This window comes from Idiotropiscis lumnitzeri, chromosome 12 (genome assembly GCF_059441095.1).
Source record: "Idiotropiscis lumnitzeri isolate Australia: NSW breed Sydney's pygmy pipehorse chromosome 12, RoL_Ilum_1.0, whole genome shotgun sequence".
Classification (NCBI taxonomy): domain Eukaryota; kingdom Metazoa; phylum Chordata; class Actinopteri; order Syngnathiformes; family Syngnathidae; genus Idiotropiscis; species Idiotropiscis lumnitzeri.
In genome coordinates, this window is record NC_142402.1 from 20195258 (window position 1) to 20215178 (window position 19921).

The following is a 19921-nucleotide window of genomic DNA, read 5'->3' on the forward strand; positions in this document are numbered from 1 at the left end:
TTTTGGTTTGGAAAGATTTTGTGAATTCAGTCCCCCCAAAAAATCTATTAATTTAATTTAACTTTTATCTAATGACATTTTTTTCCCAGTATTTGGCCCAAAATATACTTTGTAGGAATTTACACCAAAAAAGTGAAAAATACTTTTCATGAGTTTTTTTTCTTTTTTTTTTGATAAAATGTGAACCAAAACGATCTGAAATGAGCTGTCCATGTCCATCAAAAAGATTTCCCCATTTATCATGAAGTGCTTCATTGCGAAATCTTTCACTTGCAGTGAGTGGACCATGTTTTACAGCAATGCGAAATTTTCAACCGAGTTCCCATTTTTGTCCCCAATTTGGCTCGGAGATTAATAACGTTGGGCTGAACTGTCAGTCTCAAATTGAACTGGAACTTGTTCATATTTGAAAAAAAAAAAACACAAACACGGAACACTTGTGAATGGTTGATTTACCAATTTAACACAACAATAATCCTCTAATTTGTGTAGGAAAAAAAAAATGGAACTCTCAAGAGGACTGTGGGGGCGGGGGGGATACATTGCGGTCGTCTACAAGAGAGTACGTCGTTGTATTCAGACTTTTGGGTACGGAACATTTGCAGCATGTTGAACATTTTCAGTAAGGAACTGCAGTAACTGAAGCCACACGTCTTCTCTGCAAACAAACACAATGTGACTCAGCCTCTGTCTAGCGATATTCTTTGGGCGGTACATCAAATGCAGCACATGCAATGGATAGAAAAAGTCTACACACCCCCATAGAAATGTCAGGTTTTTGTGGCATAAAAAATGAGATCAAGATCAAAATGGAGATAACTTCATCTTTTAGCATGTCAGTGACCCACAAGAAGACTAATGTCAATGATTAGAGCCCAGACCTAAATCTGACGGAACATCTACGAAGTGAGCTGCGCACAGGAGATGCCCTTACAATCTGACAAGGCCGTTTTGTGAATGTTTTTTCAGAGTGGGCACATATTGCCCCATTGAGTATTAGTTTTGGGGTGTGTACATTTATGCAACCAGGTAACTGTACTGTTGAAACATTTTGATTTCAATTGTACAGGTTCTGAATCCCATTAATGGTGTAAAAAAAAAAAAAAAAGTTTTATATTTGGTCTTATTTTTTAAATCACATGGCGATTAAAAAGGGGTGTGTAGACTTTTTCTATCTACGGTTGTATCATGACTCTTTCTGAGCAGTTTAGCCAGGTTATGAATAATTTTTTTGTTTGTTTTTTTTATTTCTCAGATGGATTCTGAAGGCGAGGAGCAGAGCGTGAAAACGTGCGCCACAGGTGAGTCGCACGCACGCACACGTTGCACTTCTCAAAAGTGTTTTCGTGCCACAAGGTTCAACAGTCCAACTTTACTGACAGTGGATTTTGTGTACGATCTTGTTGGCCTGAAGTGCAGCGCCGCCGCCGCCGCTTGATTACTCACGCGAGACTAACTTCAATGGATTGGAACCGCGGCTCGAATTAATGAAGGAGTGTGTGTGGGGGGGGGTGGGGGGGGGTGTGCGTGTGTGATTGAAAGCCTGCAAACTGGAAATGTCAGTACGCAAGCGTTCAGAGCTTTGTGGAGGCTGACCGCATGTCGGTGAGATGCGTGAAAAGCAAATTATTTGTATTATTATTATGATTCTATTTGATGCTTGGCACGGTAAATTGATTTCACAATTTGAGCTCATGTTGTCAGCGTTGTCAAAGGACAGGATTCACGTGCGACTCAATGAAAAGCTTTTCATGTCAACAAAGTCTCTGCATCGTGCTGCCGTTGCCCCCAACACAGAAATGGACTGAAGCTCCTTTGTTTGTTTATTTGGTGGGTTTTTTTTAATTATAATTTATAATATATATATATATATATTTATATTATAAATGATAATTTTATAATTTTTTAAATAATTTTTTTTCTTTAACCCAGTCAGAATTTTCGAATCTCTCTCTCTCTCTCTAACTTTCATAAGATAAAGACTTTATTCATGTTAGAATATGACTTTTTTTTCCCCATAAAAAATAAATCTTCAACTTTTTTCTCGTGAAATTATGACTTAATTATTGTAAAATGACGACCTTGTTTCTTGTCACATTGATTGAAGAATTTAAGTGAATTGCGATTGAGTTTTTTTTTTTCCCCTCATAAAATTAAAAGAATTGTCTCGTACCGTAATCTCATGAACTAAAACTCTATTTTACTGAGATGATCACTTTTTCCTTCGCAAAAATTGGACTTTGGTTGGTAGGCGTACGACTGAAAACGTTATTCTCGTAAGATTGCGCCTTTTTATTCTCAGCTTCATTTCATCATCCTGTAAATCCCAATAAAATTTGTCATCTTCTGATTTTAATCATGTCAGATTGCAGCTTTTCTTCCATATCATATTTTAGCTTTCATATTAGCAAATCGACGATTTTATTGCCATGAATTCGGACCCTTCGTCGTAATATCCCGACTTCATTTTCGTGAGAGTGTTCCGTTCTTTTTCAAATTTACTTTGTGAGATTCCATTTTTTTTAATGTAATTTTTTTTAATTATTCTCGTTAGATTACGATTTCATTCTCACGAATTTCCTCCCAAAAATATTGCGACTTTTTTTTTTCCCCTCGTAAAATGTATTTTTTTCCTCGTAACATTCAAAGTGCGGGATTCTGACATCTTGAAAGATTGTAATGTTGTTCCCCGTGAAACGACAACTTGTCTACAACCTTTTTCTTGACTAAATTTGGTCGGCTTTTTTTTTTTTTTTATAACACTCTAAATTTTTAAATTTTTCTTTTTACAGAGCTGACCCATCGCGACTTTAACGTTGAAACTAACAGGTAAGGTTTTGGCAACGTAAACACCCGACCCCACAGCAGCTTGACAATCAACGCTAACCACCGACTGCGTGCAGCCCGTACGGGTCGTCGGTTCGTAAGCGGAGCGCTCAAGACGGGGTGCGGGGCGCCCCCATCAACAAGCGGAAGTCCCTGCTGATGAAGCCGCGCCACTACAGCCCCAGCGAGGCCTGCGCCGAAGAGAGCGAGGACCCGGCGCCGCGGCGGGACAAAGAAGCGGCGAGGAGCGCCGACACTCCAGCAGGTAAACAGATGTCCTGTTGTTTTGTCTGTTTTGATGAACAATCCACGCTGAATTTTAAAATCCCATCTGTTGCATTCATATTTGCCTCCCCTCCCCTACGCGGGGCCGAGCCGGCCAAACGGCAGCGGCATCAACAGCAGCCGCGCTCACATGAGTTGTGTCTCGCGGGATAAATGCAAGTTTTTTTTGACAAGCGATCGGCCGCCGCCGTTCCGAATTGGCGCCGCCTTCTTTGCGCGGGGGCCAGCTTGTTTTCCCGACCCCCCCCCCCTTCTGTCCTTGAATGGGCCGGTCCAAAGCCATTGAATCCATAGAATGAGAACGTGAATGGGGCGCCGGCGCCAGTTCACTCGGATTCAAATGAGATTCCCTCCGTCCTTTTTCAATTCAATTCCAATTCGAGGGGCGGAAAACAAATTAGTCGCGGCAAAACTCTTCACCCACACGCGTCATCGGCAACGCTTTGCATGTTTTCATTTTGTCTTTTATCAAGAGCTCAAATAAAATTCATCTGTTGACTTTTTTTTTTCCCCCGCCGCCCTCTTAATGACTTGAATTTTGTCCATTTTGGTGAACACGTGCATTCTCGCCCACCATAATCTGCACTGATTTGGTATATTTTTAACGACGTAACCAAGCAACAAACGTAATTGTCCCCCTTTTCAAAAGCTTTTGTTAAGCCCTCCAACACAGTCTGATACATAATTAGGCATAATGTCGACGGCTCATTATAGTACACACGCGCGTGCACGTGCGCGTGCGTCGTTTAAATGGACTGCGAGACGAGTTGACTGGAAATGGAATTGATTTGTTTTCATGCAAGGTTCACGTTACATTATCATGATTAAAGTGATTTTTTTGTGTGTGTGTGTGGGGGGGGGGGATCATTATTTTGGTGAGTTCGATTCTCAAGGCCATTTTTGATACGTTTGTATGGCAGTTCTTTCTGTTTTGAGAGCGCCGGCGAGAACGTTAGCAGCAGGGGGAAAGGCGCTCGGTGGCCGCGTTGGAAGGCGACAAAATCCGGCTGTTGTTTTGGTGGAGCCGCTTTTTTGGTGTTCGGCTGCAGCCAAGTGCAGGCCTGCTGCAGAGTGCTGCTAATGGCTGTTCTGGAGTGACAACTCTTCACCTGCTCCAACACACAAACCATTTCGGGGAGGCCAAGTTTTTTTTTTTTTTTTTCTCCCTCTCTCTTCTTTTTCACCGTGTGCGCGTGTGTCCAGCTGGATGCGAAACAATACCCGCTCGCCTGCTGCATGAATGTAAATACTGGCTGTTTTTTGCACGAGGGTTGATTTGTCTTTGCAACATATATTGTTAGAATGTTGTCATGTTGTGTTTACAGCTACACAGTGTTTTTTTTTTTAAAAATGGATTTCATGGAAAATATGGAATGATAGGGATGAATAATCAATATTACGATGTAGAAGAATGCAATTTCCAAATCGCAAAGGTTGCGATTGGGAAAAAAATAAATAAATAAATAAACGAACTCTGCCACATTTGTTTGGTCGACTTTTGTCGAGTTGTCATCGTGAACGCTTAAATTCCATTTGAAGTCGATAAATCAAATGTCTTTGATGTGAATTTGTGGGTCATTCGCCAAGTCGAACCCATAAAACATAATCATTCATGTACAGTAAATCTGATATCTGATAAAGTATATTGTTATATTGATTTAATTATTGATTGTCATGGTTTAAAAAAGATACTATAAAAAATTACAATAAAAAAAAAATTACATCGTAAATCGCAATCGCAGCATTGAGAGGGAAAAAAAATCGCAACGAGATGATGGAGCAAAATCTTTCAGCCCAAGCAAGAAATTAAACACGGCTGTTATATTTTGTATTTTTAAATGTGCCACGATCGAAATTTTGCTGAGTGCAGTATTTAAAAAGAAAGAAATCCTTATTTTGTATTGCTTTTCCTGAATACGCTACCTGAAATCAGAATTAAATTTCATTTGTTCAAACATTCTGACATAAAAATCATATGGACACATTTTGTTCCTATTCTATTATTCATTTATAAACTAAAGGAGGGCAGCCCAGTGCATAAGTGGTCACGATAGTTATCTATCGCACAGCTTTGAGATTCCAAGAACAAATCTCATTATGTGGACTTTGCATGTTTGTTTTATTTTTCCTCCATGTCATCTGGCTTCCTCCCACAGTCCAAAAAAAAGGTTCATTTCAGACTCTGAATAGGTGTGAACAAAAGTCGATATTTACCCTGCGACTGACTGTCAACCCGTGCAGGATGCGTCTTGTCTGTCGCTCCAAATCAGCCGGGATAGGCTCCAGCTCACCGACGACCCTCACTTCATCGGCTCGCTCTTACGGCTGAAGCATGTTAAAGTCTGCCAAAAGAGGGTTACGGTCATCCTCTGTAACGCCCGCAAAAACGACCACTTATGAACACCAGTCGTGTCTCGCAAGTGGTGGTCAGTGATTAACAATGGAAGACGATCAGCTGCATTGATTCCGTCAAATCTCCCTTGATCCTCTCAACGCTTCAAACTTATGCTCTGTTAAGGCTCTTTGGCTTTTATTTTTTATTTTTTTTAAACTTTCTATCCTCTTAAGTGGCCAGACAGAATGAGAGCAACGCAAAAAAAGTAGGGTTCAATGGATGAATCAGATCACGGGAATGATGGATGGATGATGATGATGAAGATGAGACAGACGCGGGAATTAGCAAACTTGTTAAATGGGTCAACATGTAAAATTAATCCAGCCCCCCCCACCCCCAAAAAAGGGCGGGGGGGGCTTTTATATTTGGTCGGATAAAATATGTGCCTCGAATAAGTCGACAAAAATGAATCCACCGAGGGCCGTTACGTAATAGGACCATTTGTGGGTTAAATGTTTAGTGGGCTCAAAACAGCGCTTTGAGGGACATCAGGGTTAAAAAAAAAATTCTTAAAGGCTACTTAATCTTTGTATTTTTTTTTTAACAAAGATACAAATGAATTGTACTGGGAGCAATTAATTAATTAGCAATTATTTTTGCATCAATTGTGTATATTTGTTTGGACATAAGCATCGTCATCTTAGGAATGATTCGGAGGTACACGTCACCACGTGTGAGCTGAGATTTGATGAGTTAGCAGGTTTACGCAAGCACGCCACTGATTTGCGTGAAACCGGCCTTTTGCTCTGAATGCGAAAAACAGAATGTGGCAAGAGTTGAGTTGCGATTTTATGAGGAAAAAGTTTTATGATAAATAAAAATTGTATCTAATTTTATGAGCAAGTTATGAATTTTCACGAAAAAAAAAATGTCTTATGAAAACTAAAATAATAGAATGAGAATTACGCCAAGTCAGTTTTAGAATGTAAACATTTTGTAATTTTACCAAAAAAAAAAAAAAAAGGTTTGTTTTACCAGAATGGAGTCTGCTTAAAAAAATTTTTTTTCCCAAAAATATTTTTTCAGTGGTCAGAATAAAAATATAAATTCTTAAGGAATAAATCACCCAAAATCAGTTCAAATAAGATGCATGGAAAAGGTTTAACAAGAAAAGTCAACATTTAGTAGCGTCTCATTCTGTTTGAAAAAAAAAACAAACAAAAAACATGATCATCAATTTTGTTTTCATAAATCTTCACTTTCCTTTTCTTCATCTCCAGAAAGCAGATTAAATGCTTTGACATCCGTCTTTGAGCAAATGACAACATGTTGCTTGGCTCCAACTTAAAAACAAACATAACTAATTATTATTACAAAAAAAAAATAAAAAATGTACCGTAAATCCCCCATAATCTTCATCTTCAATCTTTGTCGCGACAGACAAAAAGAGGACGGAAGCAAAAACAAATTTAGTTCCCCAATTTGGGCTTTCATGTTCAGAGCACTCGGAAAAAAAAAAAAAAAAACAGATTTCATAAACGTAAATCTAAAATAGACTTAGCGGCGAGTAATTACTCGCGAATCCCGCAACCTTCCGCTGTTACATGTGTTTTCCCACAATAACATGTTTTTCTCGCTGTATTATTTGGAAAAGTGACACAAGTTCTAAAACCTTAAAAGGATTTTGGAAGATTACATCCAAATTATTATCCCGCAGCTGAGCGTGTTTGTTCCTTCAAGAACGGGATATCCGAAGTGTGGCAAAGCCTGCAATGGACGATTCTCACTTGAGCAAAAAAAAAAAAAACCCAACATGTCTTACATATTAAATGCTAAATGTTTCCGTGTAATTTCAGATGGAAACTCCAGTCCAGGAAATGTCGCGTTGGACCGAAACGGCCGCTCCAACGATTCGCTGGGGTGGTCGGAGTTGACACCCGAGGGTTCGCCGCAGTGCGAGGAGGTCAGCACGCCAGAAATGTACGACGACGACGACGACGACGGAGAAGAAGCGGAGGACAACCAAAGTCAGGACAGGCTGAGCGGGTCGTCGTCCCCGCGCAGCCCGAGCCAGCTCCGGTGGGCCTTCTCGGCCAAAACAAACGGCACGAGCCCCTCCAGAAACGGCGGCGACCCGTCACTCCTGAAGGAAGAACCGCACCCGGATCCGAGCAGTGGCCTTTTCCAGAGATACGGACCGGAGGAGGAGGGGGGGGACAGCGACGGGGAGGCGGAGAGGCCTCCGCGGCTGGAGGGCTGGGCGCTGGACCACCTCCACCAGAGAGGCCTGGAAATGGGCCGAGGCGGAGTGAATTGGAGCCTTTTGGAGCAGGCCATCGCCCTGCAGACGGAGCAACGGCAGGTCCTGCATCACGCCTACCGGGAGATGGACCGCTTTCTCATGGAGCAGATGACCAACGAGAGGCGGCATCAGCGCATGATGGACATGGACAACAGGCTCAGCTACCATTCAGGGAAAGGTGAGACTGACGGCCTCAGCTCACAATCTGTCTGTCAAAATTTCACCAACCGCGCCACAACTTCGACCTGCCTTTAGCTGGTCTTCAATCTAGTCTACTTTCTGTCACCAAATTGTTAAGTACAGCGGGGGGGCATGTGGTTTGCCGACTTTCCCAACACGGTTCGACCTACCTAGCTACCAAAATAGGGCCCTGAATGTACCGAACCGAAAAACATACATTGAAATACAGGAAGCATTCCCACCTACGGACCTCTGTCAAACAGAAATTCCCTCTCCCGGGAAAAAAATAAATAAATAAATTCTACTACTATATTCCATTAAGGATGGATTCCTCAATAAACGGCATTTCCGATATCCGGAACCCGGAAGCCGCAGCGAAGCCCGCAGTAGCGCAAACTCAAGCAGTTTCCCGCTCCATACTACGGAAAAACGTTGACCGCTCCGCCGTGATCGGATCCAAAACGCCGACATGTATGACTTCTTTGGCATGCGTTTTACTGAAATTGCGAAAGATATAAACTTCCTTCATTTACATTTACCGCTGTAGATCATGGCATAAAGTTAATGCAAATTATGTAACGGGATTTTTCAAAATTTATCTTGGTCATAAAAATTTTTGGACCACTAATTTATATACATATGCACAAAAAAATTTCATATGAATAAATAAATCAAATTAAAACAAAATTCAAACATAGGAAATTATTATTAATAATGGAATACATTTTTCTTATATTTTTACTTCCTATTTTATTGATTATATATATTTTTTTGTATTCCTTTTAATTTACTATTACAATATATGCAATTGTTGATATTTATTTTCCCGGTTGCATTGTTTAACTGAAGAAATGATTACATTATTATCTTTACCATACATTTTATATATTAATATTTTAAGGATATATGCACAAATATATACTTGGAAGCATCTCCGTCTGAAATTCCTGTTGTCGTTCACATTTATATTTATTGCCAGAAATGAGCTTCGTGTTTGAGCCCCCATTTCAAGTGTCCAAAAACGTTTCCCTCCTTACAAAAAGCAAAGCTGGTGCGCATGCTATGGCGCATGGGCCATTTTGGGCCTACATATTTTAGATCGGGCCGGTCATGCAACACAAAAATCAAAACAAATGATCGAGCAGCTCATAAAGTACCTCCATTTGGTAAACACGACACAATTGATGTGGAAAAAGCAGATTGTCCAGCCCCGCAGAAAAGAAATGAGTGTCGATTGTGTGCTCATGAAGCAGCAAAGAGAATTACAAAAAAGAGAGCTTGAAATCCTCTTTGCCGCTTTAACATTTTGGCAACAAGTCAAGTAATACATAAACAGACTTATAATAATAATAAAACGAAATTGCGACGACTCCGAATATTGGATTTTGATAGGAATCAAGTGGATATTTAACCATGACCATAAGTCTTAAATCCTGCTAAAGTACCTCTCATGTTTCCCCGGGATTCTTCAAATGACCGTGGCTAAATATGTAATCCTCCGTGTAATCTTTCCATGGTCGGGCATTAAGAAGTGTGTTCAACTACAGCCTTAACTAAAAGGACAGATTAATAGATGCTTTTTATATAGATATAAAAAAAAATGGCTTTGCATGATATTTCGCTCTCTTGACTCGTGTACATTACGTACTTTGGACACATTCCTCTTGTACTCGGAAAGTTGAAAGGCAACATTTCATTGTTCTGAAATCAACAATCAAATGTTTTCACCAGACTCTCCGCGGACAGACAAGAGGGACATCAAATGTCCCACGCCGGGCTGCGATGGCACAGGTCACGTGACTGGACTGTACCCCCATCACAGGAGTTTGTCCGGGTGTCCGCATAAAGTGCGGGTTCCTCCAGAGAGTGAGTGTGCAAATGTATTCATGTGGAGACACTTCATCAGGTACAGCTCATTTTTTTGACCGTCACAAATGCAGTGGCACACTTTGGACATCTTACCAAGACCAAAAAAAATATTATTTTTATTTTAATATTATTATTACAAATACCTTGCCATTTTTTTCTATAAATTTGTCATTTATTTTTTGCTGTTATTTAATGTATTTTTCATTTTCCATCAAATCTGCTGAATATCACATAACTCGCAAAATCACCCTTAAAAAGTTTTTTTTTTCTCTGTATTTGTGTATAATACGATCTAAATATGAGCTATAACTCGAATGTGTATACTTTTATAATTTTCTATTTTGCTACAGTATAGTCGCTGATGAGCAGGGAGCTCGGTCAAAGTTGTAACATTTGTCTCTCTCCCTTTGAACGCCGCTCGGTTTTCAACAGCGGCTGATAGTGTCCAGCAGCACAGCCAATTTATTTGAAGTCAGGCAAAAATTAAATAAAAAAAATAAATAAATGATGAAATAAATACATAAAAAATGAATAATTAAATAAATAATTAAATGAATAAATAAATAATTAAATGAATGAAAAAATAAATAAATACTGTTTAACTGGGAGCATCTGTGACATCTGCGTCAATCAAAACACGGCTATCGTTTTTTTTTTTTTTTTTTTTTAAATACAGCTCATTTATTACATTCCCAATATTGAGGCCGTTTCTAATCGTGTCGAATTATTTCATGCATAAAGTGTTTATTTTCTTCCATTCATTGCTCTTATGGAGCGAGTCTTGCCTGAAAAATTGAATTGAGTTCAAGTAACTTAAAGGATTTGTCAGTCTCTTCTGTTATGCGCATTGAAGTCTCTTTAAATGTTTTATTTCGCGTACACACACACACGCGCGCGCACGCATACTGGCGATTGTGAAGACATTCCAACCAAACTCCACAAACATTGGACATTAAAGCATGATGTTACAAAAGCAACAGGAAAAGTAATTAACTTTTCTCGCCGAGTGTAGGCAGTGTTTGCAAATCAAAGGGTTGAGCTGGTATGCCATTGAACAAAATAAATAAGACAAGTCCAGCCAACTAATTGGAGGACGTGGGGGAGAGAAAAGAAGTTTCTGAGGATGGACGGCAGCCCTTAATGACGCTTTTCCTTTTGAAGAATATAATCAGCCGTCTTTTCTTTGCACTAAGCTATTTACATTGCGGCCACTTTCTCGCTCGCTCTCGTCCGCGCCAAAGCACTTACATAAATCATCACTGAATGCCTAAAATGTTCACTGCTCTCTATATTCATCTCATAAACATTTAGTGTGACTCATTGGAACACTTGCAAATTCAACATTTTCAACCCTAGAACGGGGAACACTGCAAGACTTGTTTCACTTCCATCTGGCAATCCCATTTCATTATTCCGCTGTTCATTTTGTTCAAAAGTAAAAATGAAAGCGGAAAACGGGACGAAGGAAGAATTGAGCGTCATCGTTTATACGTGAATCATTTTTTTTCACTGATTAACTGGAAGAAGTCATTGTGAGACATTCAGGGTACATCTTGAACGGCTGTTTGAGTTACCAAATACGATTTTTGATATATCGTATTTTCCAGACTATAAGCCGCAGCAAAAAATAATAATAATCATTTTTAAAAAAACACGGCGGCGACTTTGCTCATTAAAACAGAACAAACCCAAGAAAAAAAAATCAAGAAATATTTAGTGTATTTTCTGAACTCTAGAGCGCCCCTAGTGGTGAAAGAAAAATCCACAGAAAAGCTGCACCGTTCTATTAGCCGCATAGTTCCAAATATTGGAATAATTAGCGGCTTATCGTCCGGAAAACACGGCAAGTACATTCAGTCCGACAACATCACCATTACTCCTACTTTTGCCGACATTTATTTCGCGGTATGCTGTGAGATTGTTCGAAGGGTAAAAGGGGTGCTTTGGCGCAATGACCTCATGGTGAGGTTTTCACGGGGGGGTTCATTTTGATCCCCCGTTTAAGTTAGCAAATATGGTTGCCCATAAAGCGCTAACATCCTGATTTCTTTTCTCTCTCTTTGGTCCGCTCAGTCTTGGCCATGCACGAGAACGTCCTCAAGTGTCCCACTCCCGGGTGCACGGGAAGAGGCCATGTCAACAGCAACCGTAGCACCCACCGGAGGTAAATAAGAAGAAGAATGCATCCAGAAGGATAATAAATAATCATCTTGCACCGTAGAGAGCCATTCGAGTGTCAGGGATTGGCTTACACCGTGTTTGATTGTCTTCCCAGTCTGTCGGGCTGCCCCATCGCCGCGGCGGTGAAAATCTCCAAACCTCAGGACGAGAGCCTGAAAAGCAGACAAACGCCCGAACGCTCGCCGAGGTACGCGCCGTGCCAGCCGGCGTTTAAAGCCGTCACGTGGGCTGCGAAATAATTAGCGTTCGCAAAGTCTGGACTGGAGGAGAGTTAGAGGGAGGGGGGAGGGGTGTTGGGGGGGGGGGGGTTCTTGTGCAAGTTAAGCTCTGCAAAAAAGTGATAAACACTCATGTTGTGTTTTATTGAGCGATCCCTACAGAACGCGCAGTCTGTCGCGAGCTCCATCCACTCGATTAGAAATGATAAAAGAGCAGAACTCTTTGTTCCCGCTGGATTTATCACGGGCAGGATGCCCACTGCCGCTATATTAATTAGTCTGGCAACCTGGCTGCCGCATCGACAGCATCAAATCCCTCACTATGTGTACCAAAAAAAAAAAAAGAAAAAAAAATGCTTTTCAAAACAATGCTTTTACTTGGTTATCTGAGCTCCAGTCATCTTGAATTGGATTGTCGGGTCTGGTCAAAAAAGTTTCAACTGAGCCAGCATGACCACAAAGGTCGCGATAGTGCAAGTGTACAGTTGTGAGATTCGGAGGAATAATGTTATATCATTTTACACAAGTTGACAAAAATAAAGTCTCGTGAATTGAGAGGGGAATATAATAAAAAAATAATATTCCTTGATGGAAAAAAAATGCAAATTTAGGTAGTGAGGTCATAATAGTTCAAGAATAAAGTTGCGATTTTCAGAAGAAAAAATTTAAAAACGTCATTGTTATATAAGGAGAACAAGTTTGTAAATTTACGAGAATACAGTCACAATTTTACAAGGGAAAAGTAAAAAATTGCGCAAGATTAAAGCCTGAATTTTACCGAGCCTCAAGTGGCAATATTACGACACAAAAAATAAATAAAATGTAAATTTATGAGGTGAATTCTGCTATATAATTTAGTCTTGTGAGAATAAAGTTGCATTATTATAAGAGTGATCTTGTGATATTGACTCATTAAAATGAACTTATTTGATTATTACGAGAAAAAGTTACGATTTTAAGAGAATAAGTGCTAATTGTGCAGGGGAAAAGTCACAATTTGTACGCGACCAAAATCGGAATTTTGTTGACAAAAATAAAATGAAATATTTAAGTTGTAATATTGAGAAAGAAGTTTGAATTTATTGACACTAAAAATCACGATTTTCACTTCAAAAGGAAACGAGTTCCCCGAATACTACAAGAAAATGATCATTACTACATTATTATCGAATAATTACCATCAATTCTTAGACTGTCTCCGAAAAAAAAAAAAAAATCTTTTCAAAACACTGCTTAAGCGTCATAGCGACGTGATTTCATTCTGCGTCCGCTTGCAGGGTCGTGGGCCTGGTCAAGAAGTTCGACCTGAGCCAGCTTAACTACCGCCTGGCTCACCCAATGGCCGCCCTGCAGAGCAGCTTGGCCAAGGACATGGACAAGTACAGCAGGATCCGCTTCGACTACGCCAGCTTTGACGCGCAGGTCTTTGGAAAGCAGCCGCTCAACGGCGGCGGCCACGACGTGGAAGTCTCGCACTATCCCGACTGTACGTTGTCTCACAAAAGCAAATTCACCACGCTTGATCGGCTGCGCCCTCACAATATAATACAACATCGGCCCATATTATCGGATATATATGGTGTTGGACAACAATATTTAACTATATTCATAATTAAATATGTACCTGTGACGAAAAAGCGAAGCGTGCAGAGTCCCTGCTGACAAAATATTTCAATGCAGTCAACGAATGAGGTGAACAATCACTGTCAACAGCCTCTAAAAATATTCAAAAATATATATAAAATATTTTGTGCGATAAGAACAAATTTATGAGAAACAAATTGTAATGCGAGGCAAAGTTCTGTTTAGAAAAAAAATTGATTGGAGTTAATGCCAATTGTCACAGTAAAAAGTGTCATAATATGATTCGAAAATATATTTAAAAAATCATATTTTGCAAGAATAAATTCATGAAAATTAGAAACAAATGTCACGATACGACTAAGGTTGCAATTTTGCAAGTAAAAAAGTCGTAACTTTGCGAGAATAAAATCTAGAAAATGTTATTAATTGCACACTGTAGTTGTATGAATCTTGAAGAAGTTTGTAACTTTTATGAAAATTAAAAAAAAAGATTGTCAATGAAAATTTGTATGATTAAAATACGACAAGAAACAAGTTGAGATTTTGGTAGCCATTTTGCAAGAATAGTATAATCAAAAGAAAAATATCATTATTTTGTTGTAATAATAGAAAAATAACCTTTTTAATAAAGTCTCAATTTCCTCAAGAATAAAGTCAGAATATTAAAGGAAAAAAACGATTCATGAGATGAGCCTCAAATCTTAGAAAAAAAAACAATAAATCATAATTCTTCATATATGTGAGGCCCAAACGCACAACAAAACCAAGCACATTAATGAAGATATTGTTCAAGCAATACCTTCGTTGAACATCACGAGATGTCAAAGTGCTGAGCCGTTTTTGGGACGCTTTGTCGTCCAGCATCTTATTACTACATTTGCTGTCATTTTGTCATTTCTGCCTGGAATTTTTTTTTTTTTTTTTTAGCACCTCCGCGGTATCATCCCGGCTTTCTGGCGGCTCCAGGTGGCCGCTTGCCTACCTCCGGTCAGCACAGCCCGCCGCCGAGTCACTTGAAGCAAGACGACGGCGGCCCCCCGAGCGCCGCCACAGCCGCCATCCTCAACCTCTCCACTCGCTACCGGGAGAGCGGCGAGACGGCGGCCGCGCGGCCCCTGGCGAGCTCTACAAAGGTAATGAAAATCAGACCACTCGGAAAAGAGGTGTTTAATGTGCTCATTCGAAAGCAACTCTGATTTGTGTATAAAAAGGGAAGACATCAAAAGAGAGATGCTGGCAAAGAGTGAGAGAGAACGGGGCTCACGTCGCAAAAAAACAAAAAAAGTCCATTTAAAAAAAAAAAAGGAGGGTTGACAGCGATCAAGCTTTAATGTACACAAATGAAAATTGGTGTAATCGTATCAAAAGAAGATTACAGCCACTCATATTTTCTTTAAACTAAAGCTATTTGGACATCAGATGATGTTGAACGATACCGGAATGAAATCCCAATATTAAGACGTGAAAAAGTCTGAATTATTACACAAAGTAGGAATGTTTGCAGTAAAAACAAACGTGAAATTCAAATCAAACCAAAGTTGTGATAATGCGAGAGGCAAAAAAAAGTACAAAGTCATGATTTTACTAGGGGGGGAAAAAAATCGCATAATTTCAAGAGAAAAAAAGTTCTTTTAAATGAGATATGAGAAATATGTCAGAAATTCCTGAGAAAAATATCCAGTGGAGGGAAAAAAAACAAAATATTCGAGACTAAAATCATAATATTGTACTTCATATTTCTATCAGGAAAAAAATCAAAAAGGCGTCATTTGATGAAAATAAAACGTCATCATTTCCAAAAGTCAGACATGTCCAAAAAAAACGCATCTCATATTTCTTGCCGAACACCTCCCCATCCTTTGCTTGAAGGTGCAATTCCGATGTTGCGGCGTGACGTGTCTCAACCGCGTACCTTGGGCCCGAAATAGTCGTGAAAACGTTTAATACTTGGAAAAAAGTTTTCCTTTTGCACACGTGAGGCGGTTGCGTAACGTCGCCATCGCCTTCCGTACTCGATGACGATGATGATTCAAGGTTGTTGTTGCACACCTACACCGCCGCGCCGCGCACGTCCTCGTCTCCTTGGCCTGCTGCTGAGCGAACCACGTGCACCCCCCCCCCCCTCCTCCCCCCCCCCCCCCCCCCCCCACTCACTCAATGTCAATGAATAAAACAGTGATAGCAAGTTGATCATCTGCTCCCGTTTTGCAGCTTAGTTGTCTTGTCTGCGGGCGCAGAAAAAATAAAGAACAGCTTTCCCGTCTGGAAGCTTTGGCCAAGAGAGGGCCGCCATATTTCGAGCGCTATATGCGACAACATATTTGCATATGTACGGTACACGCTCGAATATGGCGCCCCAACGGTTGCCGTACTTTTAGGTACCTGGAAAACGGTGACAATTCATGAACACAAATGGGCGCGTCGTATCATCAAGATGTGATCGATATGTTAGCAAAAAAAAAAAAATAATTTTCAAAACTTTATTATATTTTTTTTTGCGTTAAATATCTCCTCAAGATTATGGCCACCTCTGTTAAAATGGGCGACATCCTTAGTGAAGCAGATGATTTAATTTGTCCCCTGAAATTAAGTTGTTACTAATTATTATTAGTATTTGGCTCCGTTTTCTTGTTTTCAGAAAAAAATGATATTGGCTCCGTCATAATTGCTTCCTTTTACGGTCAAAAGATTTTCATGCGCTCCTTTTTCGGCGCAAACAACGACAAAAAACAACAGCGTCACATCTGTCAAACTTATGTCAAATTAAAGCTTTTTAATTGTAGCTTTAATAATGATGACCTAGATTTGGACACAACACACACACGCACACACACACGACCCCCCCCATCCGATGTGTGTCCTAGAAAATACATTCACACAGCTGTCAATGTAAACACACACACGCACATTATTATTATTATTATTAATATTATCGTGTGTGTGTGTGCTCTATTCATGTATTTTATTTATTTCTTTATTTTTGATTCTCTTCCCGCAGGACATGCATATAGAGGTGGATGAAAACGGCACCTTGGACCTGAGCATGAAGAAAAGTAAGGAGAGCGTCCATTCCAAAGCGCCTTCGGATGAGCACGCGCATTCGGAGCAGGCGGCGGCCAAAGGCTGCGGCGGCAGCGTGCTGATAAGCCCCGCCTTCTACCGTCAGCTGTGCGACAGGGACAGCTGGGACAGCCCCGTCCCCGTCGACTTCAGTCAAGCGCACGTCTTACATGACAATGAGGTAAATTCAAAACGATCATTAAGGCAAAACTTCAAAAAATAAATGGCATTCTTTATAAGTGTCGAATCGTTTCTCGCTTCAAATTACAAAGATTTTGGGGAAAATGTATTCACCTGATTTATTTCTTTCTTGGGGCGGGGTTCCCAAACTCAAAAAAAAAATCCTTAAACGAAATACATTTTCCATAAAAAAAAAATCACTTTCAGGAAAAAAAAGGGTGGAGCCAACATGTGAAAAGTTACTGAGAAAAAAAATGAAATAAAATGGGTGAATGTGCAAATCTGCAGGCGCCAAACTATGACCATGCAGGGCCGACTGTAGTTTTAAGTTGTAATATGACCAATCACCACCAGATGGCGGACATGTCTTATATTGCTCTGTACAACAACGTGAGTAGGCGGAATATTTTTGGGCTGGATTTGGAACGATAATTTAATTTTTAAATTTTGACTGGCTTGACTTTTGTTAAAAAATGTTCAAAATGAGTTCATGCACTAAATGTTGGTTTCTTGTTCAGCAATTTTGTGCCATCCATGAATGGACTTTTTTTTTTTTTTTTTTTTGCAAGTTTTGTTTGTTTTTAAAAATATTGAGCAGGTTTGCAACTCGCCCATAAATAACATAACATTTATTTTATCCTACAAAATCCGCCTTTCTATAATGCAAAAATCTAATATTGTCTATATTTGTTGTTCTCAGTTCCGTGAGTTAAACAAAACCTTTTCCGAAAGAACTTTCATGCTCATTGGCCTGAATGTTTCTTAAGCTGAGCTTTAAAGCTTTTGTTTTCTTTTCATTTCACTCAATTGTTGATGATATCGAGCACATGTGACCTGCTTTCGTTCTATACAACATCTGGTGACGCCTGTCTGGAGGGACGGGGGGGGGGGGGGGTTGTTTGTGGGGGGGATCCATACGTCATGATAAATATCATGTGGATTAAGTGTGACTTTAAATGGATGTATGGTTTGCTGGAGTATAAGTATCCTAAAGCGTAATCTCTTTGCCTTGCACTCTAACCTCGTGGTTTGTCTTTTAAGAGTATTATAGTGCCGAGGGGCGGGGTCAAAGGGGGGGGGGGATTAATTAGTGACTATCAGGTCAGTGCCGAATGACACCGATATCACGTTGTCTTTTGTGTGATCGCAGGAGGAGTTTGATCAAGTCAGCTTGGAGGAGCAGCACTACCAAGGCGAGGCGGGCATGATGAAGGCCAAGATGCTCCTACGAGAGGCCAAGAAAGAGCTTCTAAGGTACGCAAACAACGTTGCTCGACAGAGCCGCCGGGCCCGACGTGAGCTTATCTGACAGATGGTGGCGGGCAATAAATAGGTGACTTCCCAAGTCGACAGACAGATGCATTTGGATACGGTGCCGGGCAAAAAGTTGGAGGCCACTGTCAGCTTTTCTTTCAAGAATCTTTTTTTTTTTTTACTTTATTTATTTATTTATTTTTCTAGGCGGTCACAATGATGCAATCAGTGCAGGAATTTATAGCAGCGCACATGCGCTTAGCATACTAAAATTAGATGAGCCCAAACCTTTGGTGACAATTTGGAGCATCAAGTAAAGACAATTCAAATAAAGTTAGGATTTAAAGGGGAACTCACCAAAGAAAAAAAAAATTTTTTCTTGAAAATATTATGATTTTCTTCACCTTTTTGTGATATTGTTACTTTTTCTAAAATTGAAAATCTTTGATTTTATTAAAACTCAACATTCCGAAATCTACCTTTTTTTTTTCTCATTCCAAGTTGATTTTCATAAATTTACGACGTAATTCTTTTTAGTTGCAATATTACAACTGCCATATATAATCTGCAAAAATATGCAACTCGACGCCCCACCGCCACCAACACGTAATTCTGCTAACTTTAGACACTAAAAATATAAATATTAAATATTTTATTTGTCATAATAAAAAATATATATTATTTAAAATATTAATATCAAATAATTATTCTTGCTAAGTTTTTCTTTAATAGGATAGATTTTACTTTTACATTTTTTTCTTGCGTTATTATGACTTTGTTCATGTAATAATAATGTTATAACTTTTCATATTATAATTTTATTCTTTCAGAAATCCCAAAAATGTCTTTACAATAATATTGCCACTTTCCCTTCCATTTTCTCCTTCTGCGCCATTTTGCCGCTCACAATTGACCGAAAATGACATCATAGTGCCTGAGGGCTCAGCTTGCTCAGTCACATGACCAAACCCCCAAAACAAGCGAGCCGTGATTGGTTGCCACCCGAGCCAACTACTTACAACTTTTTTTTCCCCCTCCACCAACCTTCTGAACATTTCACTCTGGTAAAACGTACGGTCGAAATGTCCTCCTAAAATGTCGCGAGGCAAACGGCGGCGGAGCGAGCAGGGCCTTGTGTGCATCACGTTGTAACTGGTATGTCCGCAGGTTCATGTGGCCTGAGAGGACATGTGTCACTTTGAAAAGTGAGTTTTGTTTTGTTTCATTTTTTTTTTTTGCCTCTGCTAGTTGGAGTGCATGCTCTGCAGAGCCGTGACCAGCGTCAGTAGGACGCTCTAGTTTTGGAAGCTCACTGACACTAGCGGACGTCATTAAACAAACATGAGGCATTTCTTACTAAATGTACTAACCTCACCTGACTCCACCAACCTGCTCCTCTTCCTCTTCCTCTTCCTCCGCGGTAATGCCCCCATGGGAAGTCGTCCTAATCTGTGTATGAAATGTTGTGTGCCCTCCCGCAGCTGTCCGACCCCGGGCTGTGACGGCAGCGGCCACGTGACGGGGAATTATGCATCGCATCGGAGGTAGCGTAATTAATCACTCTCTCATTAGCATCGGCCGCCATCTAGCATGAGACACCGGATCACTTTGTTCAAATGTTCAAGAGGATGTGGCAAAAAAATAAAA

At 40.0% G+C, this 19921-nt stretch overlaps 1 protein-coding gene across 2 annotated transcripts in view; it reads left to right on the forward strand.

Annotated features, from left to right (window-relative positions):
- The window catches only part of st18 (ST18 C2H2C-type zinc finger transcription factor), a 44589-nt gene that overhangs the window by 16535 nt on the left and 8133 nt on the right, over nucleotides 1-19921 (forward strand). For both annotated transcript variants that reach the window (XM_088311233.1, XM_088311232.1), the window contains exons 3-14: nucleotides 1256-1301; nucleotides 2793-2829; nucleotides 2904-3091; nucleotides 7303-7926; nucleotides 9660-9794; nucleotides 11871-11961; nucleotides 12073-12165; nucleotides 13474-13682; nucleotides 14708-14913; nucleotides 16779-17021; nucleotides 18171-18274; nucleotides 19756-19818. In XM_088311233.1, the coding sequence (XP_088167359.1) occupies nucleotides 1256-1301; nucleotides 2793-2829; nucleotides 2904-3091; nucleotides 7303-7926; nucleotides 9660-9794; nucleotides 11871-11961; nucleotides 12073-12165; nucleotides 13474-13682; nucleotides 14708-14913; nucleotides 16779-17021; nucleotides 18171-18274; nucleotides 19756-19818 (2039 nt within the window). The remainder of the gene's footprint in view (nucleotides 1-1255; nucleotides 1302-2792; nucleotides 2830-2903; nucleotides 3092-7302; nucleotides 7927-9659; nucleotides 9795-11870; nucleotides 11962-12072; nucleotides 12166-13473; nucleotides 13683-14707; nucleotides 14914-16778; nucleotides 17022-18170; nucleotides 18275-19755; nucleotides 19819-19921) is intronic.